The sequence below is a fragment of the Anneissia japonica genome, unplaced genomic scaffold (assembly GCF_011630105.1).
Source record: "Anneissia japonica isolate Jap-2015-1 unplaced genomic scaffold, ASM1163010v1 scaffold674_len412849_cov176, whole genome shotgun sequence".
NCBI classification, from domain to species: Eukaryota; Metazoa; Echinodermata; class Crinoidea; order Comatulida; family Comatulidae; genus Anneissia; species Anneissia japonica.
In genome coordinates this window covers 105351-131433 of record NW_022753836.1, presented here as the reverse complement: position 1 = coordinate 131433, position 26083 = coordinate 105351, and the positions used below count along the sequence as shown (strand labels likewise).

Below are 26083 nucleotides of genomic sequence, written 5' to 3'. Positions count from 1 at the left end.
CCCTTAATAGGGGTTATTTGACAATACTGCACACTCAGAAACTGTCCCCATCCCCTTAATTGAGGTGTCCCCCTTAATAGGTGTTTGCATTTGTTTCTTAACTGCCAGTCTCATTGTCCAAAAACAATACAATTCAGATGAAATAGTAATAAGGATTTACATTACACCTTTTGCCAAGGGAAGGAAGATGTTATTATTTAATGCCACTGAATCCATAATTAGCAAACCAGTGGCATATTGGGGGGGGGGGGGTGAAGAAAGTGGACTGGGTGGCTCGATGAATAAATGAAGAGGCGATAAATTGCAAAATAAGGTGATGAGGTGATTTTTAAGTACTTGAACACGATTTTTTTTCTGCTTTGGACATTTTAAATGTGGGGGGGGGGGATTTGAGTGGGGGAGTGTATGCACTTTAGTGAGTGCATACAGATTGAGTAAGTTGAATAAACAGAGAGCGCACTTTTAAGAAAGCACAACAGGATGAATTCTTTAACATAAGCAACCAAAAAAATACAATTCTGCAGGCCATAACACTGTATGAATTGTTGTTTGGAAAGCAACTAACATGTTGCCATTTAATAAGCGAGGGCAGCATATAATTAGACCTAAACTCGCCTGTCTTTCTGCCATGAAATACACAAGTAAATGATTTAGGTTACAGATTGTTTCAATAACTGCACTGAATCCAATTACATTATTAATTTATACAAGCTTAAGAGAATGTAATTGAACACATTTTGTAGTGCAGAAATCATTCATTAAAAAAATTCAAAAATTTTAAAAAAAAGCTTATAATGAATGATACTGATTGAACAAGCATCGTAATAAAGACAATGATGATAATTATAATAACAATATAACAAACAAATCCAGATTTTACATTGCTCTCGTTAGAATATTTTATATCCCAAATTCAAAAATATACCCCACACAATTTAACAACTAGCTATTACTTTACTTTAAAATTAAAATAAGTTATTAAAATAAGTGAAATTAGTAAACAATTATTATTTTAATATTATTTATTGTTACTCCAACCATCTACAGAGTTTCTCTGTCGGCAGTAGATATAATAACAAAATAAATTTAAAAAAAAAACTTACCTCATATCCCATTTGGTGAAATTTGTGAGCAGTTGGAAGAAACTTTGGCTGAAAGTACTTTTGAATGCCAATCATTATGTTCTTCTTTGGAACTTTAAATCCAGTTGACATGAGTGCCTTGAGGAATGCTGTGTGAATATTTGGACCATAGCACGCAACCTACAGTAAGTGGAAGCGGAGATGTAGCTTTGTTGTTAATGTGCTTGACTTCTAATCCCAGGGTCCTGGGTTCAAATCTTGTGACGGTACAAGATATTTTTTCTCGCGACAAAAATGAGACTTCGCTGATAAAGCATCACATTATTTCATTCATTTAAGAGGGCCTGTGAATATCAGGATACGTTGGAAGGGTCACCCTCTATGTATGGATTTAAAAAAAAGATCAGTAACAGTTTTCAGGGAACAGTTTTCCTCATCATCTGTTCAATAAGGCCAAACAAAATAAATTATTATGTTGGCCTAACCGACCCAAAATGTACGAAATTGAGGTTTGGCATTTTAGGTTTTTTTTTGGTCTACAACAAATATATTTTTTTTAATGACAAAAAGGCTGGAATAAGACTATTTTGCTGGACGGTAGGTGATGAGACAGTGATGCAATCGTTTTGATTTTACATATAGACTTAAAAATGGTCTTTCTTGATTTTTCGTTTATTTTCTACTTTTTAGGCATAAACACATTTTGGGGGGGAAAAAACTAAAAAATTCCTACCGATCTACCCATTTTTTGGATTATCCCAAAAAACGTAGCCAACCCATCTTTCCCTTCTGTTAGCCCTCCTATCACCACCATCCTTATCATCACAATTTTTTTAGGGTCCCAAATGATCACCTCCTGCTGGATATGGTTTAAATATAAAAAAACATCCTTATCTTTGTCTCCCTTGTCATTCTCTACTGCGTTATTTTCTTTAACATCCTCAAACATTCGCACCAGAGTCGACCTCGCCATCATTCCAGCTGGCTGCTGTCATCATCATCGTCATCCTCAATTTCATCATGACCCTCATCTTAATCAAACTCATTATTCCCAACCTCATCACCACCATCAATATCCTCAGCATTTACATTCTCATCATCTTATGTACAATCTTAATCTTCTATCTACACATTTTAACCCTTGTGTGCAGGGAACAATAGACTTCAATTGGATCATCATCATTTTTCACCATCCTTAGCATTCTCAATATCATTACCATCGCCATCTCATCAACGCAAGTTTCATCAACACAAGCTTTGTCACCATCACCCTTGTCTGTGTCACCATTATCCTCCTCTTCACCTCCATCATCATCCGCAACTTTAGAATCTTCTTCCTCATTATCGCCATTATCTCACCATAAAACTATAATTACCTCGCCTGTTGAAGCCATTTCACATCTGAGTAGTGGGTCAGCATCCCTGAGTCTAGGCCAGGAGAACATTGGAGCCTGCATCATAACATAAACAAAATCATTACAAACATCTTAATCTTGCATAATTATATTTTTTGTTAAAATAAGTGCCACATTTCAGAAAAAAACATAACAACAATAACAATAATAATACTAATGGATAATGAAAATAATAATTAGTCATATCATACACACATATTTGTGTTTGTATATATGTTTGTGAATGCTTATCTTGAATCATTCTTTTGTGATCACCGCTTTAGGCTGTAAACATATTTGACAAACCATGATCTGACTCTGCATAAGGTGTATCCATGAAAGCCCTCTTAACGCATGTGTGGGCAATAGCATTGAGAGGGTGGGCCTAGGCTAAGCAAAAAGTGTTTTTCTCAAGATCTAATATATCTATTATGTCAGAAATTACGTAAAAAGCCGTAGCTTCGAGGGTTCACTCCAAAACCCATTGGGGCTTGCCCTTAGGCCTTTAGCATTATCCAGACCGCTGGAATTGGGAATCCTGGCTACGCTGTTCTTGGGCACAGGTCTGGCGGCCCAGTGTTTGGAAAATTATGCACACTTCCATCCAAGAGGCTGATACTAACAATATATAATAATTACAAGGTATGTGGCATCAAAATTCAAATACCTTGATTCCAACATAATCTTTTGGAATGAATGGATGCTGCAGTGTTGGGAGAATACCGGTGTCAATTGGTTCTCCGACCATAATTTTAGTTGCAATGTCAATGAAGTCACAGTTGATGGTTTTTGAGACAAATGGAAAGGATCTTGATGCCCTCAAGTTCAACTCAATGACCTATAAAAAAGAATGACATCAAAAGAATGACATCATCAACTTAATTATTCTGAATGAAAGTTTATAGAGTGGAGATGTAACTTGGTGGTTAAGATACCAGGATTATAATCCCAGAAACATGGAGTCAAATCTTGCATGCACTATTTTTTTTCCTAAGAGTTGATTCAACCTATAAGTAAGTGACTATTAGGTGAGATTAAAAAACAAATATAAGAAAAATTATCCATGAAACCTAGGTCCTGACTGATCCTGATTTATAATTCTGAAGGTCTAAAATATATATTACAGTATTTTCTTAGGTTCATCTTGAATAAATAAGAAATAAAATTAGTATTTGTGTTGCTCAATGGATTCAAAATCTAAAAATTCTAGGTTGGGACAAAAATAAATAATACATCAACAAAGTTGAAGAGTAATATACACTTACCATGACATCATTGTCTTTGGCCAAAAATTGCATGTTGAAAGGTCCAGAAATCTGAAATCTCCTGGCAATTTTTTTGGTAGCATCTCTCACCTTAAAGAATAATGTACATAGATTCTTTTATTCCATGACAAACTATTCTAATTGTAAAGGACTTATCAATGACTGTCATTTCTAATATGTGGTATTCCCAATGAATTTGCATTTATTGGGAAAAAATCAAATGCGTATTATTAATATTATTATTATTATTATTATTATTGTATATTTATATAGCGCATATCTAAAACTCTATGCACTTAACATATTAATCATTATTTATTTCATCATTTTATCATTTAATCGTTAATTAATAAAAGGTTTATAATTCAAAGAATTGTGAAATTACAATGTGTCATGGTAAACAACGCAAGGTCTTAAAGGGTCAACCATCCATCACTGTTCGGCGCAGTCCCAGACCTCTACCTAGGTGGTGCGAACAAAGGAGCAGGTTACACATTTGCCCTGCCACAGACGAATGGGTACTCAGGGGCAGTGATAAGATAGTGGCCCCTAGAGAAGGAGCAGTCACATTTGTAATCAAGATAGAGAAAGAGAGAGAGTGAGAGAAAAAAAAAAATACAATAAGCGACTGAAGAAACATGAGAATTTAGTTTTCACCAAAGGCAGAAACAAAAAGATGGGTTTTTAATCTTGGTTTGAACTGTCCGACTCTGATGGCATCACATATATCGACAGGAAGTCCATTCCTAAGAGTAGGAGATGATATGGGAAATGATGCATCCTCGTAAGTGATAGTTGCAGGTGCTCTTGGTAGAGAAAGGAATCGCTGCGACAAGGATCTGAGAGTTCTCTTGCTTTGATAATCACTTATCAGTTCTTGGCCTTGTAACACAGTTGGTAGAGTACTCATACGGTAATCAGGAAGTCTTGGGTTTAAATTAAATACCCTTTTCTTTAAAATTATCATTGGTTAGGTTCACACTAGAGCCCTAGTAACCGCATCAGGAGCTAACCGTTAGCACCAGTGTGAGAATACCTGCTCGGTTAGCGCTAACTGTTACAGGATTTGGATACGATAACAGTTAGTGAGCGCTATCGGTTAGCAAGTTGAGCGTATTTCTATCATTAACTAATCACACATACGAATTTCCAATTTCCAGTGTCCTATTGGCCAGTGATCCCACCGTCATCTTTATTGATATACAGATCAGGGATTTTCTTGTATAAACTCAAAGGTGAGTGCGTATGTTATTTAACCGGATCATGCTGGAGTGTGTTAACATAGCCTTATCATATTAAAGATAATTTTATACTGACAGTTACTTGACAACAAACTGTAGCAAAACAAATGGAAATGAATGAGTTATGGAAAAGACATCTAATTTCATACTTTAAAATTTTAATTTAGAAGAAATGCATGAAAAAAGCCTCTATGGTAATGACTGACCTTCTGAAGAGCCTCTTTTCCGATGGTCTGTGTTGGCAGGATCAGTGTGGCATCACCAGAATGGACACCAGCATTCTCAACATGTTCTGTTATGGCATGGCAGGCAACCTATAGGCATCACAATTAACAGACGCAATTAAATGGTTGCTTGTCATGACGAATAATAATTCGAAAAAACTTTGGAAAATTCTACTGTGTATTTTACATAAATCCAATTACAACATTACAATTAAGGCAATGTAATATTACCCTTCATTACAATTAATCCATTACTAACATGACTTAGTATAGCATCAAACAGTTTTCTTCTGATCCTTTGTTTACTTTTTGAATATTTACTTTTTTTTTTTAATTAACTGATAAAGGAGTATTACTTCAATATATTTCAATTTTTAATAATTGGAATTCGAATTTTTATCTTCATGTTTTTTCTTATGCCTCTTTGTTTACTTATTGAATATTGACCTTTTACATTTTTTTAAACAATTGATAATGTGCTTATAATTCAAATTGAAATTTACGTAAATAAAACAACAAAATGAAATCTTTTTATGTAAAATATTTTCCTTAATCTTTATGGGGCTTCGGCAATAATGTTTATTTTTCTTGGTGTTTTTTGGTATTTTTCTTGTATGTTATCTAATTGACATCTTTGAATGTGTATTTGAATACTGTTTTTGATTTATCCAATCACAATATTTATGCTATGATTGCAATAAAGATGAATTTTGATTTAATTTTTTCTTGTGCAATTGACAAGTTACTAGCTGCTTTCATGTCAAAGAACATTATAATGATTTGCACTTAGTGTTAGAATAATCATACCACTCCATTCTTGGCTACAGCATCCATTTCAATCTCTCTAGCGCCCTCTACAAATTTGGTGATGACTACTGGGTGTTCTTGGGAGACCCTCGATGCCTCTTCCAAGAATTGACGGAGGTGATCAGGTCCATAAGCCACATTCATTGCAGATCCACTAAAAATTTAAAGTTGTATATTTAAAGACACACCATTTATTCATAATGCAGGAAAAGACCAATGAAGTGCCCACTTGAAATATCAACGGTGTCATTTATACATTTCTTCAAAAATATATTTTTTTAAATTTTTATTTATTTTATTTAAATTCACATCCAACAGCGAGATATCCGCCTTTGAAAGAATGGAAGACATGTAACAATGACAAAACGAAGAAACACAAAACACGGATAAAAAATGTCAGCAAAAGTCTAAGCATACAAACAACTTCTAACTTTAGTTTTAAATAATCCTAACGAATTCAAATAAACATCAATAGTTTAAATAGAATTGAAGGTGGTAGGAAGTCTGATGTTAAAACCATGTTCAGAGACAAAGGAATATGAAAGAAAGTCCAAATTACTGTAAATCTTTTTTCTTACACTGGCTTGTTCTATTTTTATCATTTTATTATACTGTCAGAGGGTAGTTGTGCAGTATTACCATATCTTAACTGATTGATGTTGTATTAAGTTAACTTGTTAAAGGTCTGCATCTGGATCACTCTTCAATGCCCCTAAAAGGAGCAAAGGGAGGAGGGATTGCCAATCCCCAATGATCTCCACATGGTACAATGTAAAATTGCTCATAATTGGTGTATTCCCTATATTTTCTTTTAATTCCTGTTAAACATACAGTAGCTACTTTGTAATATTTTATTAAATTATTATTAGTGTATTCTTTATCACTTTGTATTAATTTCTACCAAATAACAACAAAAATAATAGTAAATATTGATGAAATATGTATTACTTTAAAAGATGAATATTCTTACCTAAGCACATAGGAAGGTCGCAGAAGACATGGATAACCAACACTAGCCGCAAATTCTAATGCCTCGTTCTTCATGATACAAAATAAAAAACAATAGCAAATAATTTGCTACATTTAAATAGAACGTGTCGGAACACAAGCTATATAAATATCACAATAATAATTTCATATTATTAAATCTGTAAATCAGTGTATACTGAATTACACTGTTCTGTATTTCATTTGTTTAAATTCAATCTTTTAGATAAATTTGCTTTGATAGGTTTCACCAGAGTACATAATCCACTGGTAGATTCCAGCACCATAATGTATACATTCTCATGTACAATATACTGTATGTGCATGACTATGTTATGAAACACAGTCTTGGGAAAATAGTTGAAGTACTCCTAGACTACCGCCCAATTCATCACCAGAACCCTACTGGTGTGCCTTTACACCATGCTCCACACCAAGTATGCTCCTATCCTCTCATTCTTGACAAAAACATAACAGTTCATTGCAGCATTTTGGAATTCATAAAACACTTACCAGAGATGTTAGTGCCTTCCATGGAGCCTGACTTACATCAATATCATCCAGAATACCAGAGAATACTGACCTGAAAAAATGTCAGGTAGCATGATGTCACAGTTCACATTAACATAAGGTCAAAATAACAGGAGGTCACAGTAGCATACGGTCATATTTCTACAAGGTTACAGAAGCATGAGGTTGGGGTAGCTTGGGTGTTTTTGATGCACATTGTTTTTTGTCTTATTGTCCACAAGTTATCTATATTATTGTATGTGTATGCCAATTATCAAATAAATTAAATCAACTAATCAGCATGAAGTGTGATAGCAGCATAAAGGATACAGTAAAATTAGTTCACTGTAGTAGTAGAATAAGGTGTTCATATTTTCTTTCTTTTTCACTGAGTTTGCAGTAGTACCATATTTGCCAACATTTTGGAATAGAAATCTGTTCTAAGAGATCGGTATTGGAAAAAATATGTCCCCTGGTCCATATTTTGTCATATAAAATATTCACAGCGTCCATGTGATCTCAAGGTACATACCTGGGGCATAAATAAGGCCAAAGTTAATGTAAAATTGATAGTAATTAAGATATAGTCTGTGGTGCAATTTTAAAAAACACCCCCAAACTTATTTTGTTTATTGAAATTAAGCAAATTATTGAAAAAAAACATTTTTCTGATTACAACAAAAATCCTTAAGTTGGTTATCAGTAAAGTTATTTATGAATCTGTTGATTGGGTCAGAGAGTTATATGGCATATACTAAAACCTCTAGCATAAAATTTTACCTTTCCTCTGCAGCATCGATCTGTAGTGGACTGGTTCCTAGAATATTAACTCCATTTCTGTAGAGTGGAAGAGCAAGGTTGTTTGGGATTTGGCCACCAACTGATACCACTAGCCCACTACATGCCTGCAAATAAAGAAAGCTTATGTCTATAACATTACATTACAGATACTTGGAAAAAACCATGTCCACAAAGTATGATGCTATGGCCAGCAATTAGGGCAAAAACTGACCAACGAAACCAAAGACAATCTCAAGTCCAAATAAGAAACAAACAGAAAACAAAAATATTCCTTTGATATCAATAATTCCTATGGAGACAAATTACAAATTCCACAAAGGACGACGAAATTCTTTCAAGTGAACAAATGTAAAAATTCCTAGAATGAATTAACTAAATTACAATAATAAGATGAAAGGAAACTTTTAAAGATAAAAAAAATATTTACCTCGCGTTCATAAATGTCTAGAACTCGCTCCAAAGATAGCTCCTCAAAGTAAAGACGATCACATTCATCAAAGTCTGTGCTGACTGTTTCTGGGTTGTGATTTACAACAACAGTTTTGCGACCCATTTCCCGGAGTGAACGTATACAGGACACGGCACACCAATCGAATTCAACACTACTGCCTATATATAGTTAAGCAAAGTAAGCATTGATTAAAATCAAGTTTATGGCTATGGAAAGGAAAACTCTTGTAACTTTAACCCAGAACCTGAGAATGGAAACCAAACATCACACAATTGCACAGGAATTTTTTAGGTAAAATTATCCAAGGCACTAGTTAGCAAACAGCCCAATAAACTTACCTTTCAGGAAAAATTACCAAGACAAGTGGTTGGGTTAACCAAGTGGATTGTGCCCAGTAATACATACCAGATAGTAAGAGCTGTCCAATGCCAACATCTTCTCGATTATTTTGAGCATCACTCAATAAGTGACATTTCAGGCCTACACTGGCCTATTTTTTTAATCGCATACGCATAAAATTACTGTGACCTGGAATTCAGCCATTTTTTGTGGAAGGTCATGGATCAGCAAACTCAATAGTTAATTTTCAAGGCTTGGTAGTTTTACCATTTCTCTCACTAACTCCAAGTGCAAACAGCGGTAAGATTTACCCACAGGAATGTTATTCCACAGTCTCGGTATAATATTCCTTTTTTTAAGTCAAGTGCGATTGCAGCTTTAGTCACCAACCAAATGACGATAAATTTAGAATTTTACATTTTTTTGTATATATATTTCAACCACTAAAGAAAAAAATGAAATGAAATGATAGCGACAATGATGGTAGCAATTATGGTGACATCGATAGCAACAATGGTGGCATGGCAATTATAGCGGCAAAGATACCAGCATTGATATAGTGTACTTACCGATGTGATAGGGACCACATCCAAGGACCATCGTACCATAATCAGTGAATTCAACATCGTGCTCCTAGATAAAAAAAAAAAAAACTTTAGTGATCATAAAATACAATATTTATAAATTAAAATCAATCTTGCACATGATACCATATGTAGTACATCACCAAATGTACTTTACATGGCATGTGCAGATAATGTGTACCAATGTTTATGGAAGGACAATAACCATCATTTCTGAATCTAATGACCTTACTATTTAACTTTGGAACAGCATTCAAAAGTACAATGTCAGTGCATAGAGCCCTTATAACATGAGCTCCAGCATACAGTATTATCCCTAGTATTACCATTACCATTTAATATACAGTATTATTATAATCAGAGTAAATTAGTCAGATACAGTTGATTTCAAGTCAGTAATCAGTAGGGTCGTACACTGAGGCATCAGGACACTGAGTAAAGGTGAATGAGGAATCATGGTGTATGAGATGTGCGTGTGGAGATAACATTAACAATCTGTAGGATTAGTATACAGAATGAGTAAAGGTTATGCAAGATCTGATGTGAAGCATGGAGGCATAAAAATCGACAAAGTATGCTACAGAGATTGGAAAAAAAAAATACTTACCATTCCATTGTATGTATTATATAAATAATTTGTTTTGGTTGGGTACTCTGCTGCCATTGTGTCAATCTATAAAAATGATTTAACAACAGATTTTTTTGTCTTGTGTTTAAAGATTACAGAATTACAGGAGGAGAAAATATATCAAAAAAGTTTAGCCTAGTATTAAAAGCAATTTGTAGTAATACTGATAACAAAAAAAAACAAAAAACACAACAGCATAATAATAATGGTGATAATATAACAGTGCACAATGTTATGTGCACATGTTTGGTTGAATGGATAACCAATGACCGTTTGTGCATACCTGCTTGACCCATGGCTTAATGTCCATTTGAAGCCTGAGCTCTCTTGCGGCCACTTCACTGACATCAAGTACCTGACCAACTTGTTTGTCCGAAAATCCAGCTTGCTTGGCATGCAACATCAAGTCATTAGGCATTGTTTGCCTATTAAGATAAAAATATTATTTTGCATATTTTTATCTCATTTATTTCAGCACTATATAAGCCAATAACTATTTATAAATTAATTAAATTTATTTTTTAACGATCCATCCGTGACAAATATAAATCACTAAATTTAGATCTTTAAAAATAAATCAAAATAAAATTAAGGAGTTTACCTACCTGTAATATAAGCCCATTTCCTTTTCCAATGCAACAATCTTATCCAGCTTGTGAAGAAACCATTTATCAATGGCAGTCCATTCATGGATTTTATCAACCCCGTAGCCAAGGTGAATTGCCTGTAGAAACAAACCTTGTGGTCAGAATGGAGAAAGCCTTGTACCTTTAATATTAATCTATCTTTTAAGATAATAGAACATTTTCTTTTTCAGCATAAAATAAAATTAAATGCTTTGAAATTGTTTGATCTAGATTTGGGTAGGTTACAGATTTGATAAATCAGCAGTGCTAGATGAAGTTCTCACGTACATGTTATTAAGTGAGCAATTCAATTCTTAAATTTGCTGATAAGATGTGAAGTTTTTGTATTGGTGACCAAAGCTAATTCTTACTAGATACTTTATGATTTAGCATAACAGCTGGTAACAAGTCACATAATTTATTACTCACCTGTGCAATGGCGTGGATTCGAGTATTCGAGGGAACTCTGATAGCTTCTTCTAGTCCGTGCGGCATCTGTTTACCATTTGGAAGTTTTGGAGAGAAGCCATCGATAGATGGATGGACCATGCGCAAAGCTTTTTGAAGACTTTCTTCAAATGTTCGACCAATGGCCATAACCTAAGCAATGACATACACCCAGATTAATTATTATCATTTATATTTTTGACTTAGCATGACTTTATTATGAGTGTTTAATTAAGATTATAAGGTATACTTTTTAATAGAATAATTAAATCATAACAAGTTACATATGAAAATTCAACAACACAATTGACATGGTTGGTTGATCATTAATATTATTACCATTATTTCTTAATTAAGTTACTATTTAATGATACAGTATATTCACAATTAAAATAAAAGTATGTTGTCTGATGGTTGAACAGTGTCAACTTAGTGTGTTGGAGACAATTCTTAATATATTCCTTACTATTTCTATACTATTAATGTTACTAAGCAATTATCATTTAGTTAGAACAAAAATTAAATTGAATTAAAAAATCATTTTTGCTTTTTATGTTTGGCAGTGGCATAGAATAGCACTCTACATAACAAACTGGTAAAAGCACTTTATAACAAAAAGGAAAAAATGCTAAATACACAACAAAACGTACAAAACTAAAACTATCAAAAAAATCAATAAGTATAAAAAAAATTTCAACTGAATGAGAATAGATGGTTTGAATAATTCACCTCCCCAACACTTTTCATAGAGCTACCAATCTGTTTAGAGGTCCCTTGAAATCGGTCGAGATCCCATCGCGGGATCTTGGTGACGATGTAATCCAAGCTAGGCTCAAAACAGGCAGTGGTAGACTCAGTGGTTGCGTTTTTAATCTCAGGGAGAGGAATACCGAGAGCTAGTTTAGCAGCAATAAATGCAAGTGGATAACTAAACAAAAGAAAACATAAATTTCATAAATCCGAACAAGCTGCATAATAAAGTGATAATATAATATGTATAACAATAAAACAGCTTGCTTCAACATAAGTTATGTAGCATAATAATGCAAATGAAAGATAGTACATAAGAAATATGATTCTTGTTATTTAGTTCTACATTGGCAGGATTTATACACCTTGGTTCACAGACATTTCCATAGCTTTTCCATAACAACAAACCTAAATTCCCAAAACCATATATCACTAAAAATAAATTACAAAAAATACTTTTCTGTGCATGTGGCAACGATGTAAAGTGAAAGCAATTTATTTTAATTTCCACATTTTCAAATGCTTCCTTAACTTTTCCATAACCAATTTTTATTTTCCATGACTTTTAAGGTCCTGGAAAACACTAATACTCCATTCAGACTAGCATCGCATTGCGATCAGTTGTAGTAAATACGACACCCAATCGCAAAGTAAAATCGTGTGTGAAAGCTCACCAATAGTAGTCGATATGTAATCGATATCACAATTGTTACCCGTTGCGATTGGGTGCTACAATCTATTATTCCCGATTGCCACGAAATGCGATCGCAACAAATCACAATGAATTCCACAGGCACTGTCCGGCTGAGGTCAGTCAACATATGCCTAGCCACCGGAAGCCTAGGCCCTAGAATGTAAAGTTTGTTAGTGTTGGTATGAATGCGTTTGTTGATTGCGATCGGGAGTAATCAGTTTTGGATTACCACTATTTACATCGCAACCAATCGCAACAGAGTGTAGTCTAAACAGGGTATTAGATCAGTTTCCTATAACTTTACATGACTTTCCAAACCTGTATGAACCCTGCATAGGTGTATGTATGTTCCTTCATTCAGTATGCATAAAACATGTGACCCAACACAAAAGGTTTTAGACATATCTAGACTTCAGGGGGTACAGCATATTGTTCCTATAATTTTTTTAAAAATTTGTTGTTATATCTGATTTGGTTTGGTTCATGTAAGTCCCCCTCCCACTTGGGCTTTTTCAGCATATGAATTACAAGAGTTTGCAGAGTTGCAAACTCGGCAAAAACTAATAGAACGATTCAGTGAGAACTCTTACCTACTCGTAGCAGCTCTGAACTTGTGGCGCTAATTTTGAACATGTTTAAAATTAGTGCTACGAGTTGAAAACTTGTAGTAAACTCTAAAAACTTGTAGGTATCTCGTAGAGTACTCAGGGTACCCCTACTCAACTCGTACACTACTTGAGATACTCGTCGGCGCTTTTGTCATCCACAAGTTTGATGCGACCACCCAAAACGAGTAAAAGTTAAGTACGAGTGCACCGAGTTGGCTTGTACATTAGCTAACTGTTTCTAATTTGGTACAAACTTGTTGCGCTCGTAATAATCTTGTATTAAACTTAGTGCTTCGCTCTCATTAAATTCCTACATAACTTGTACCAACTCCATAAGGTCATACCGACTGCACAGAAATGCACCGAGTTGGCTAGTACAGTAGCTAACTTGTTTCTAATTCGGCACAAACTTGTTGCGCTCGTAATAATCTTGTAGTAAACTTGGCGCTTCGCTCGGCATAATTCCTACATAACTTGTAATCAACTCCATAAGGTCATACCCAACTCGTAACTAACATGATAAAATCGTATAGAGGTCCTTTTTCAATGTCACAAGTTCTGCAAGTTTTTAACTTGTGGAACTCGAGCGACTAGGTGGGAATGGGGCTTTAGTTTAAATAAGACATAAAAGACTACACATCATTCTCACCCGGTTGCCTTAGAAGCCAGAGCCGAGCTCCTTGACAGTCTTGCATTCACTTCAATGATGCAATATTCCAGTGACTTGGGATGCAACGCATACTGGATGTTGCACTCTCCCACAATCCCCAGATGGCGCACAGTCTTAATGGCGGTCTCGCGCAGAAGGTGGTACTCCTCATTTGAGAGAGTCTGGCTTGGAGCAACTACAATGGAATCACCTGATGAAAATAGCAAACAATATTCAGAAATTGATGCGAGTAAAGATGAAAAAAACACAGTCCAATAATTCCTATTATGTAAATTTATTGGTCTAAAACATTTGTTTCATTTGCAAATTCATTCTGTATTTATCCATTTGAAGCAACGTGAACAATCCCTTTGCTCCAGTGTGTGACATCTTGAGTCACAGTGTGTGGCACTGTACTATATCAGGGGCCTTAAGCCTTTTGTCCACTAGGTGAATTTGTTCGTGTGAATCAAATGTGCCGGTTCATGTGCATTCACATTTCTATCAGAGTTTTTAGCTTAAGCAAAATCAGTAGTTCATACTATTTCCACTTAGGTGCGAAGCGGAAAATTCGCAACTAATCACGAGCTCAGAAAGCAAACCGACGCTTTGATTCGCACAAAAAAAATTCACATAGTAAAAAACAGGGTTAAAAATAAGCCACTTTCTTTAGCGAAATGTGGTTTGATGAACTTTATTCATGCACTTTACATTTGGCTGTACCCATGGTCAGCTGACATTAGTAAAAACATGCTAATATTCTGAATCTACGAGTGATGGATTAGTTCGTAGAAGAGTTTTGCATCAATCTATGGTATTATTGTTAGTATAATTCCTTTGTAGTAAACTACTAAAAATATGTACTTGCAAAGTTTCGTATATCAACATTAAATATTGGAAATTATTCCAATATTTATGAAAATGTTTTATGCATGTGTAGAGTAACTAATACATGTGATGTAAAGGAAGCTGCAGAACAGTGGTAAAGTTGTTCAAACTTAAAGCTCTGTCCAAATGTTGACAACAAGGCTGTTGTATGCCCATATATAGTCATGATGTGCCTATATATGGTCATGATATGAAGTCATCGTGACCATATTTACAGTAGGCAAGTCACATGTTTTCATTAAATCAAATTTGATAGTCTGAACACAGCTTCAAAAGAAACACACTTGTCCTAAAAGCTTACGGTTTTCCAGTTTCAACTTTTCATTTACAAACTTTAATGACACAGTAATAACTATAGGAAAATGAATAAATCAAACAGTTTCTTCAAGGGAAAATACACAATTAGCAACAAGGTAATTTTTTTACCTGTGTGTATACCAAGAGGGTCAAAGTTCTCCATGTTGCAGATAGTGACGCAATTATCTGCTATATCTCGGACAACCTCGTACTCTACCTCCTTCCAACCAAGGAGTGACTTCTCTATGAGAACTTGATTAGATAATGCAAGGGCCTATGATGCGATGGAATGAAAGGTGAAAAATTAATGAATAAAGAATAGATGATCATATGAATTGAAAGCATGCAATGTAACTAGATATTGTACAATTGTTAGCCTTACCTGTTCAACAATTTTGGTGAGTTGTGGCTTGTCTGGAGCCAGGCCTGAGCCTAGGCCTCCAAGAGCGTATGCGGCTCTTACCATCACAGGATACCCAATTTTATCTGCTGCAGATAATGCATCTTCCAACTTAAATCAAATGAAACCAAATCTTTCTTTATTCTGGAAGTACTATTTCAATACATATGTACTGGTCTCCCAATAGGTCCAGATTCAACATAAAATAAGTAACAATGTAAAAATGTAAGAATAAAATTAAAAATCAGTCAATAGGTGAACTGAAACTTCATCATCACAAGCATCTAGCAATACACCCCCTTCCATAACACAAATGTATCTATACTCACAATAATTTTAATAAAATTATCGCAATAAATAATTACTACTACAATTATTACTGCTAGGTCGACTTTCTGCACAAGTGTTCCATCTAACAGATAAATCTTGGATTGTATCTATCTAAGCCGGCATTCTCTCAAGTAAGATAACAATGTTTTCCAGTCTCCCAAATAACAATAATTTAAGTGGATAACAACCCCTTCATTGATGTATTACCACACACAGTTTAGTGCTACAACATATTTAATGCAGTACCCTCTTATACATGTACATGTATACAAAAAAAAATGTACATGTAATTGTGTATGTCAAAAAACTAACTGTTTCGACTGCCATGCTTGGAGCAATCTTTTCACCAATCTCCATGAGCTTGTCATTGAAAGTTTGACGATCTTCAGTGGCCATGATTGATTCAACTGACGTGCCAAGAACCTGTGGAAAAATTATATATTTACATAATATTTGAAAATTTATATTACATTATCAAACTTTTAATAAATTATTTTATTATTTCAATAACCATTTAATGTTTAAAATTCTAACAATATAAAATATTAATAAAAAAATAACAAAAGTTCAGTTAATAAGAAAAAGACCAGGCAATGACTATTTTCAACTTCACTTTTTAAAGCTTCAAAATCAGTTGGTTTCTGTCAAGTAATATGTAAGTTTCTATATTCACTGATTTGATTAAAAAAAAAACATTCATTGATTAAAGCATATAAATTTAAAAAAAAGCTAATTAAGCTTACTTTGACACCATATTGATCAAGAATTCCTTTCTTGTGCAATTCAACTCCACAGTTCAGAGCTGTCTGTCCTCCCATTGAGAGTAGGATGCCATCTGGCTTCTCACGTTTAATCACATCTTCAACAAAATCAGGTGTTACAGGTACAAAATACACCTTATCAGCCTGCTTCTCGCCATATTCATTTGTCTGTACTGATGCAATGTTGGGATTCATCAAAATTGTCTTCACATTTTCTTCCTACAATTAGAATAATAATTGTATATTTAGTTTCTTAGACACCACATGGCATCAACAGAGACAAACAAAGTTTATTGAATAATTGTCCACCACTAATCAAAGGGAAATAACAGACTAACCAAAGGGAAATATTAGACTATTCATGGAACTGAACACCAACCTTTGGACATATACTATATCCTGAATGATAAATGGAATAATCCTTGAATGGGAAATAACACTGATTGGTGAATTGACTGTGCTTTGATGATTTGTGTCATTATGCAAAATTCAAGAATAAAATTATGATACATAACAGAACAACTTGGCATGTACATTAAGTTTGATTTTTATTTTATCTGACTTAGAGCTATTTAAGTTACAGCAAGCACTTATCATTGAAAGTAACCCGAAAAACCAAAGTGGCATTGAAAATAAAATGACAATTTTCAACTTTGCAGTTTATGTAGGCAGATTAATAGTTTATCGTCACTTCAATTGGTATGTCTACTTCTCTGTAAGAACAAGTGTCACTTTCAAACACTTCTTACCTTCAAAGCTTTAATTGCTTGGGATCCTGAGTAATCAAACTCACCGGCCTGTCCAATAGACAATCCACCTGAGCCAAGAACAAGCACCTTTGAAACCTGCAAGCAAAACAGCATAGATAAAACACTTCACAGCATGTGGGGTTTTAAATTTCGTAGAAAAAGGTGCTGTAGTCTATCACCATTTTATAAAAATTACATATTTAGCCTCGTCGATGACAATAACTTACCATGAATTAGGTAGGCAGATGATAGGGGGATTGCAGTACTATAAACCCAAAATATTTTGACACAACCCTTTAAATGAATTTCACAATTCAGGATAATAATAATAATAATAACAATAATAATAATAATAATAATAATAATAATAATAATAATATTGAGCATTTATATAGTGCTCTTATACTGCTGTCTCACAGCACTCTAAGACCAACAATATATTGAAACAAGTGAGTTGGACTTAAACTGACGGATGTGAAACGGAAGGCGATTCCAGATCAATGGTGCTTGTGCAAAGAAGCCTTTTGGATCCGACTTTAGGTGGGTTTTTGGAATGGATAACGTTAATGTGTCCATTTTGGAACAAAGTCCTGGACATGACAGAACATCATTTGACACAATGCTTTTAAAATATTTAGGAGCAGTCATGAATACATTTATTTAATTATATAAGATATTAAACTGCAACATGAATACATAGATTTAATTATATAAGATATTAAACTGCAACAGTCCTATACAGAAGTGAATTTTTTATTTTAGTTTAATTGAAAATCCTGGAATTTCCAAGATTTAAACTATAGGAATTACAAATTCCTCTTCATAAGTTGTATATTTTGTGTTTATGATATATGCAGTGTATTGTGTTTATGAAATATGCAGTGTATTGCCAAAATTAGCTTCTAAGCTGTTTCCTATAAACTTTGTTGCTATTACTATACACTAGTTAAATGAATGTCTTAAATTCATAACTAAATTTACAGAGGCAATACAATTTCTCGTATCCTGGACATTTCATTTTTACCTGTTCTTTCTCTGGTCTTTTCACCCTCATCGCACTCATTGAAGAGGTGATGTCAGTTTTACCCATCTTCACCATATCCATAAATGTATCAAATAAAAACTGATGGAAAAATAACACAATATTCAAATTAATAAATTAAAAAGTTCATAATATTTATCATTTTCTCTCCACTCTCTTTTAATCTTTAATATTTAGTATCCTTGACTACTTCAGCATCTCCAATGCATTTGCTTACGATTCTCTGGAATAAATTATTGTAAACACACATTAGCTCATCACTATTGAACATACAAAACAAAACAACTCTCTGAAATGCATACATTCTATAATTAATAAAATAATAATAATGCTGATTTTTCTCCATAATTCTCATTTGTCTGCTTGTCAATCCGCAGTTTCTAATCTTACCTCTGTATCCGTCGGTCCTCCTTTATGCTCAGGGTGAAACTGCGCTGTGAAAATTGGTTTGGTTTCATGCATTATACCCTATGTTGAAAAATCATAGCCATTGCTTTATTGTTTTTATTATATGGGAAGACACCATTCAATCTGGTCATATGATTGGAGCTGGTTGTCACTTATCTGATATTACTTTCCTTTTTCTTTTTTCACACACACATGCGCCAAGGATTACCAATAGCGAATGTATGTCATTGTCCTACAAGTGGATGAAATTCCTTTCACAAACATACACACAAACTCCCTTAGGGAGTAAAGTTGTTTGGCCAAGAGAAAAATCTTGCAACACTAAATTATTTTTCTACAGTATATCGGCTTTAAAATATCCAGCTGTATCAACCTATCGATCTACGATACCATTCCTCCATCCTTGTCCTCGATATATTGATCATCAGTGTTACTCTTTTTATCTGTTTATTATATTCCTCTATTACCATCATTATCATCATAGTTATATGCATCATTCTTCTTTATATCAAAATTCTCTTCATTATCCTCATTTTTATCATTAGAGGCATAATTCTTTTCCACATCATTATTCTCATATTTATCACCATTTCTTTTCTACTATCCTCTCCAACATTATCATTACAGACACCATTCTCGGTAACCATTGTCCTCTATGACTGTCAATGGGATTATTGTTATCTATGTTATCATTGTCCATTCTTTACCATCTTTATCACTTCTTATATATTTTTACTTTCCAAAGGCTATTTTCTTTAAAATGTGAAGTAGATAAAGGATTTATTAATACTGTACTATTGGTATTGTTGTTGTTAATTATTTTACTATTACAGTCGACCTTCCCATCCCTTGGGCTGAAATTGATAATTGACTGACTCGCCAATTGATGAAATATTTGCTGATATTATTGTTTATGTATTTACCTCATTAGACAAGTCATTTGCATTCTTGAATATTGGTTTCCATCCATCTGGAAGCGTGTCAGCATCGATAGCAAATCCATGATTCTGTGATGTTATAAAAGCTTGCCCATTAAGCATGTTTATAACAGGCTGGTTGTGGCCTCTGAAAAAATAAAAAATAAATAAAATATACCTCTACAGATATTAGTAATTGATTATAGGGCTGGTTAGTTAATATACAATGACCTTGATAAATTTATTTATTTTCTATTTTTTATATTTATATAAATTAATCTCATCATTTCTTATAAATTCAATATTGCATTGTAGCTAAATAATTAGTTTACCTGTTTCCAAGTGCAAGTTTATAAGCTTTGGCTCCACCAGCTAAGCCTGTTAGCTGGTTACCCATACATATGCCAAACAGTGGCTTCTGGACGTCATTTTCAATAACCTGCAAAGATCATATAAGGAGTTAAACACAAGATAACAAGATGTCCAGTGTTCTATTTACAATATAACAAATCAAATGTCGTCAATGGCTAGCATTCAAGTTAATATAATTATTAAAGATTTATAAACACCTACAGCCAAAAAATGCTGAAAAAAGCATGCTCAATAGCTTTTTGTTCCTACCCTTTAATATTATAATGACCACAAAACCAAACTTATCAATATCATTTATTCAACAGAGATACTGTATGTAAATTGCCAATATGCACGGCTGATACAATGTTTGTGATGCGATGATGCTAGCATTTCTCAAAACACAAAAGATCAGCAAAAGCATCATTATCGCCATTAGCAACATAATCATGAGTTATTGCTATTATAATAATCTATATAATTACCAGCACTATTATCGTCATCATTATTCCTATTGTCGTCACTGTCTTCATCGTCGTCATATTTGGCTTCTTTATAATGTTCAAATCATTACTATTAACTATTTTTTATCATCATCACTTTATCTTTTCTATAATTATCTTCATTATTACTGCCATCATTGTCATAATTATTGTCAGTTTGTTCAAACTTAATTTCATTTTTTTTTCATGTGTCAATATTTCCCAAAGCATCTAACAAATTAACATTTCACAATAAAAGCAAAGTAAGCCATGAAACTAATCAAACAATAATAACTACATTCTGGGGTAGGGATGCCACTCCTTGAAGGTCAAATTACCTACATATACCCTAACCTAACAAACTATGCATTTTGGGATAGAGATTAAGTGTCCTAATGGCCTGCATAACTTTAACCTATGCATCACCATCATTACTAAAATTATTACATCATTTTCATCAACATCATCATTGTGATCCTCATTATTATTATTTAACTCTTGTTACCTACAGTAAGAATCTTACCTTGCGAAGATGATTGACAGCTTCATCCATGAGTGACGGATCACCTGGTCCATTCGATATAAATAGACCATCATATACTTCTTTGCTTACATCGTGGTTCCACGGCACCAAGTGAACTTCCGCTCCCCTCTGCAGTATTAAGATATCACAATCAATACGAATATGTACAAATTTGCTCAATATCATTTTCATAATTATTGTGAAAAACAATGCCCAATCAAGAACATATCAACCTGGACTCATAGATTAGTAGGTAGAGCAACTGAATAATAATTGGAAGGTCTTTTGTTACAAATTTTATGAAGAAGTCAAGTTTTTACATAACACTAAAGCATTTTATATATATATATATATATACTTGGACGGCCTTCAGTTGGAATCTCAATGGGGACAATGCGTTTTATGTTTTTAGCCAGTATCACTGTATTTTATAATAAATAATAGTAATAATAGTGCAGTTTTATATAGCGCCAGTATCCATCAAGCAAGATAATCATGGCGCTTGATATGTGGACTAGGAATTTGATCAATGGCTTTCTTCGCTTCCTAAGAGTCCCTTCGTGTCTGTGCTATCTGGTTACCCGGTACCAGCAACTCTCGTCATCCTTCATACAGGATGTCTGTTCCAGTACAGCAGGGTATCCCCTACTCATTCAAATGATGTACTGGGTTCTTTATAGTGCACACAAGCCATTGTATACACTGGGCCTACGTTTTATAGTCCTTATCCGAGAAGACTTGCTCTACCATCAGAACCATAGGCCAACATGCTGTTCGAACCAGCGCCGTTATTATGGCTGTAGGTTGAGGCGCCCCTGCTATTCGCTCGGACATTCAACTCGCTGCAAAATATTAGAACTTCATTTTTTGGCCAAATCTTTATTAATTGTTAGATGTCAAAACACATTTATCATCGTTTATTATTAGATTAATTATGCTTGTACAAGTACATCAGATATGTAAAATGTGCCAATTTTAAGAAATGAAGCCAATTCCAAGCATCAAATCCGACGACAACAGACGTTTCCCGAGTGTCAACAAAACTTAACCGACCATTCAGAACAGGGCCAGGAATATGCACGTCTCACAAGCACACGTTGTCACACACACACACATATTTGCGAATGTTTTTGCCTGTTGTTTTGTGGGACCATAGCAACAATATCCAAGGGGCAGAGCTTAGTGGAAAGGTCCATTAAAGAAAAAGGTAAGACAGTAGCCTCCCTGTAGCAATTCTCAATTTGTTAGACTAATTATTAAACATGCCTTATACATACAAAACTGACAAATTGCCTTACTTTTACAAGGCTTCGTATAATGTTATGTTTCACTCCGCAGTCGACAGCAAGGATTTTATACGGGTTACCATCACCATATACTTTGACTTTGTTTGTGGAGACTTCTGCTGCTAAATTGCGTTTATTTGGATCAACGAAATCAAGAGGCTGGCCTTCGAATTCAATTTTCCCTAAAATGGTTCCCTGAAAAAAAAAAAAAAAGGGGAGGGTGGCGGGGAGTAAGTAATCATAATGATCACAAAAATCATAACATAAGGGCCCCGACTAATCAGCATGTTGAATGGGCTACCCTCCTTAAATAAACAAATGATTACAACAATTATTTTAAAAAAAATGACAAAAAGGATAACATTTTGGATACATCATGAAACCATTTTCAAGATTAAATGAATGATTTAACAACCAGATACACCAAAAAAATTGACAGGAATTAAGTAAAATTTATCAATAGGGCCTACTGTGTAGAGCTACGCTGGCCCCTCTTAGCGGATTAACTAGATAAACAATTTGCCTTTGACTTGAAAATGGTTCCATGTCCATCACCCGAAACGTTGACCCTTTTTATCATTAAATTTTGTTTTCAGACTATAGTAAGTGTCTGTTAATTCGTGATTATCATATAAATAATCACATTAAAAGTAACTATCATAATAATAATCATCATAATAACAAACATGATAATAACATTAATAATTAATAACAATTAATAGTTAATAACAATTACATTAACAACAATAATAGAGGTTTATTCTTATTCAGATCAGAAATAAAAATATAAACATAAAATCACTGAATTAAGAGCAAAGTTAGTAGTAAAATATTGGCTAAAAATACTATACAATTGAGGTGATGAATAAAACATTTACTCATTGAAAATTTAATTAAAATAATCTATATAAATTGTAAAAGCTAAAATAAGCTTTGCAATAAATAAAGCACAAATTAAATCTCATTTGATAACAATTATTAATAAATACATCAATTTATATCCCAGTTCAATAGACAATAATTACCATATCTCTTATTTTCTTTGTCAGCATCCTAGTGTCTATACCATAGAGAGCTGGAATACCTTCATCGTGTAGCCACTGAGATAATGACTTAACTGAATTCCAGTGACTGTGCTCATGAGAATAGTCCTGCACCAGCAAACCAGTCACCTAAAACCAATATAAATTTTGTGTTTAAATTTTGCAGTAAGATCTTGTTTTTTTCCTACAGAACCTAGTAGATTGCCCTCCACTGGAGACCTCTAAAAATATGGGGTGGTATTGAGGTTGCCTCCAATTAGAGGGTTAGCTTTGTATAGGTATTGAAAATTGTTATTTAGTTCTTTGAAAAAAGTGGTCTTGGATAAGAGGGGTTTGGATATTACAGGGTCTCAAATTGGAGGGTGCAACTTATTCGATACTATAGTTCAATAATTTTGGTGTAACAGAGATGTATGTATTAACAAAATTTGTGATGGAAGCTTCGCATACATTAACATTTTGTGTAGTATCTATGCGGGCTTCAATGCATTATATCTGCTACTACATGACCACAGTAAAGGATTAGGTCAAATTTGCACATGTTTCCTGGATTTAAAATCTGTCCAAACCAAATTTTACTATGTCTTTGGGTTAGACAAAATGCTAATTAAATCGTTCTGTGGAAGTGACCACAAAGTTATTTGTCGTGTATAACTTTCTCCACTAAAATGATCTCGGTAAACTATTTGGAAAAAAGGTAGGGGATTATCTCTTGGTATACTGATAAAATCACTTCCTGTCATATTCATTTATGTGTACGACTTTCATGTGTTTGTACAGTGAAAGGAAATGCAGTTCATCCATAACACTGACACACTCACTATATTAGAAAGCTCAAGCCATTTATCATAAATATAAAGAAAAAAAAATCAAAGTATCAAAAAAAATCAAAAGCTTCATATCTCAAGGCTCATAAAGTGCATTAGTTATTTGAGCAGCATGGGTTTCAAATCTACATATCATTCCTGACTGTTTTGTTTGTCGACAAAAAAACAAGTAAAAGTTGTCCTTGCTCAAATCCCATCTGTTTTCATTATTTTTAATTACATTCAATTCATTACTGTATTAATAACAATAATAGGTTGGATGAACATAAAAATTGGTTTCAAAATAAACAATAGTTAACAAAATTTACAGCAGGAAAAGTAATAACAATATGGTTGCAATTTTCATCCAGTGCATAGAAAAAATACATTTTATAATGCACGTTATTAAGATGTCGTCGCCATAGCCCTTACTATTAAATGGGCAAATCACTCCTGTTAATAGTGTTATAAAATAAACCCTTTCCAATCAATAAATATACAAGAATAGATGAGCTTTATTTATGTGTTGACTTACATGTATTTTCTCTGACTCAACATACTTCATGAGACCCATCTCATCCACGGCGGTTGTATCTGGGACTCCATAGTTACCTACTAGCGGGTACGTCAAGGTCAGTATTTGGCCTCTATAACTTGGGTCGGTCAGTGCTTCGGGATAACTGTTGGCCAAATATTAAGTCATATTATTAACCTCTTAAAATATAAACATTAAACTTTTTTTTTTTTGGTTCAATTTTCATGGTTAAATTTGGGATTTAAGAATTAGTGTAAGAAATTGAAATGATCATATAATAATAACAACAATAATAATGATAATAATTACTAATATTTATATACTGTAGCACCTAATCCATCCTCCTGAGCTGAGCATTTCGCTGATTGTTATGGTCCCTGTCTCTTGCACGTTAGGGCCTGGGTTCAAGACCTGGCTCTGCGGCCGAGTATTGAATTCGGGTCTTTATTTATGCTCAGCTCCTTGAATAACCCTTTAAGTTTCAGAAGAGTTAAGCCAGTCTTCTACTAGGCAAATTTATTTGTGCGAATTGAAAGTATCGTTCATGCGCCTTCACATTTCGCTTCATGCTTCAGCGAAATCAGTATTTCAAACTATTTCTACTTTTTGCGAAGCAAAACAAAATTTGCAACCAATCAGAGCCAAAGAAGCAAACCGATGCTTTTGATTCGCGCAAATAATATTGCCTAGTGGAAAACAAGTTGAGGATCTTTTTTAATAATCTCTTTTTTGAAACGGCACCACGAGCAATGACAGTTCAAATGGTGCCATTTAAATGGAACGATTGATTAATTGATTGACTATGACTGTATTGGTTGTATGTTGTAGTTTAAATCAGATAGCGCTACACTGTGGCTGGTGTGGGTCCCCAGGCCAAATTTCATGCTTTTAATTACATTTGAGGACAAATAAAGATTTATTATTTATCATTACAGTACTATTAAAAACTGTATTCTCCTGAAGAAATATCACTCAAATATAGCTTGCATTCTAAATAACCTTTCACAATTCAGAAATGAGTTTCATTCTGCTAGGGTGATTTTGAACCATTTAATTTTACCACCATACACTTCATTTTTGCCTTATGGGTAAATGCCTCCCTAAATCACCACATTTTGTTACATTATGACAAAGATACTAGAAATACAAGATAGAGTTCTCCACACAAAAAAAGTGTT

General features: G+C 33.8%; 1 protein-coding gene across 1 annotated transcript in view; it reads right to left on the bottom strand.

Moving 5' to 3' along the window:
• Window positions 1–605: 605 nt before the first annotated feature.
• Window positions 606–26083, bottom strand: part of LOC117122950 (carbamoyl-phosphate synthase [ammonia], mitochondrial-like) — a 39420-nt gene continuing 13942 nt past the window's right edge. Inside the window, exons 4-34 of the mRNA XM_033268726.1 lie at window positions 24906–25050; window positions 23547–23693; window positions 22534–22716; window positions 21236–21364; window positions 20212–20318; window positions 19886–20027; window positions 18945–19022; window positions 18537–18635; window positions 17513–17608; window positions 16746–16982; window positions 16315–16425; window positions 15655–15783; window positions 15402–15546; window positions 14088–14298; window positions 12116–12314; window positions 11369–11539; window positions 10919–11037; window positions 10597–10738; window positions 10293–10358; window positions 9671–9734; window positions 8739–8920; window positions 8291–8415; window positions 7514–7583; window positions 6984–7051; window positions 6014–6167; window positions 5189–5296; window positions 3742–3831; window positions 3144–3314; window positions 2459–2533; window positions 1104–1262; window positions 606–623 (exon numbers count right to left, since the gene is read on the bottom strand). Coding sequence (XP_033124617.1) covers window positions 606–623; window positions 1104–1262; window positions 2459–2533; window positions 3144–3314; window positions 3742–3831; window positions 5189–5296; window positions 6014–6167; window positions 6984–7051; window positions 7514–7583; window positions 8291–8415; window positions 8739–8920; window positions 9671–9734; window positions 10293–10358; window positions 10597–10738; window positions 10919–11037; window positions 11369–11539; window positions 12116–12314; window positions 14088–14298; window positions 15402–15546; window positions 15655–15783; window positions 16315–16425; window positions 16746–16982; window positions 17513–17608; window positions 18537–18635; window positions 18945–19022; window positions 19886–20027; window positions 20212–20318; window positions 21236–21364; window positions 22534–22716; window positions 23547–23693; window positions 24906–25050 — 3940 coding nt within the window. The remainder of the gene's footprint in view (window positions 624–1103; window positions 1263–2458; window positions 2534–3143; window positions 3315–3741; window positions 3832–5188; window positions 5297–6013; window positions 6168–6983; window positions 7052–7513; window positions 7584–8290; window positions 8416–8738; window positions 8921–9670; window positions 9735–10292; window positions 10359–10596; window positions 10739–10918; window positions 11038–11368; window positions 11540–12115; window positions 12315–14087; window positions 14299–15401; window positions 15547–15654; window positions 15784–16314; window positions 16426–16745; window positions 16983–17512; window positions 17609–18536; window positions 18636–18944; window positions 19023–19885; window positions 20028–20211; window positions 20319–21235; window positions 21365–22533; window positions 22717–23546; window positions 23694–24905; window positions 25051–26083) is intronic.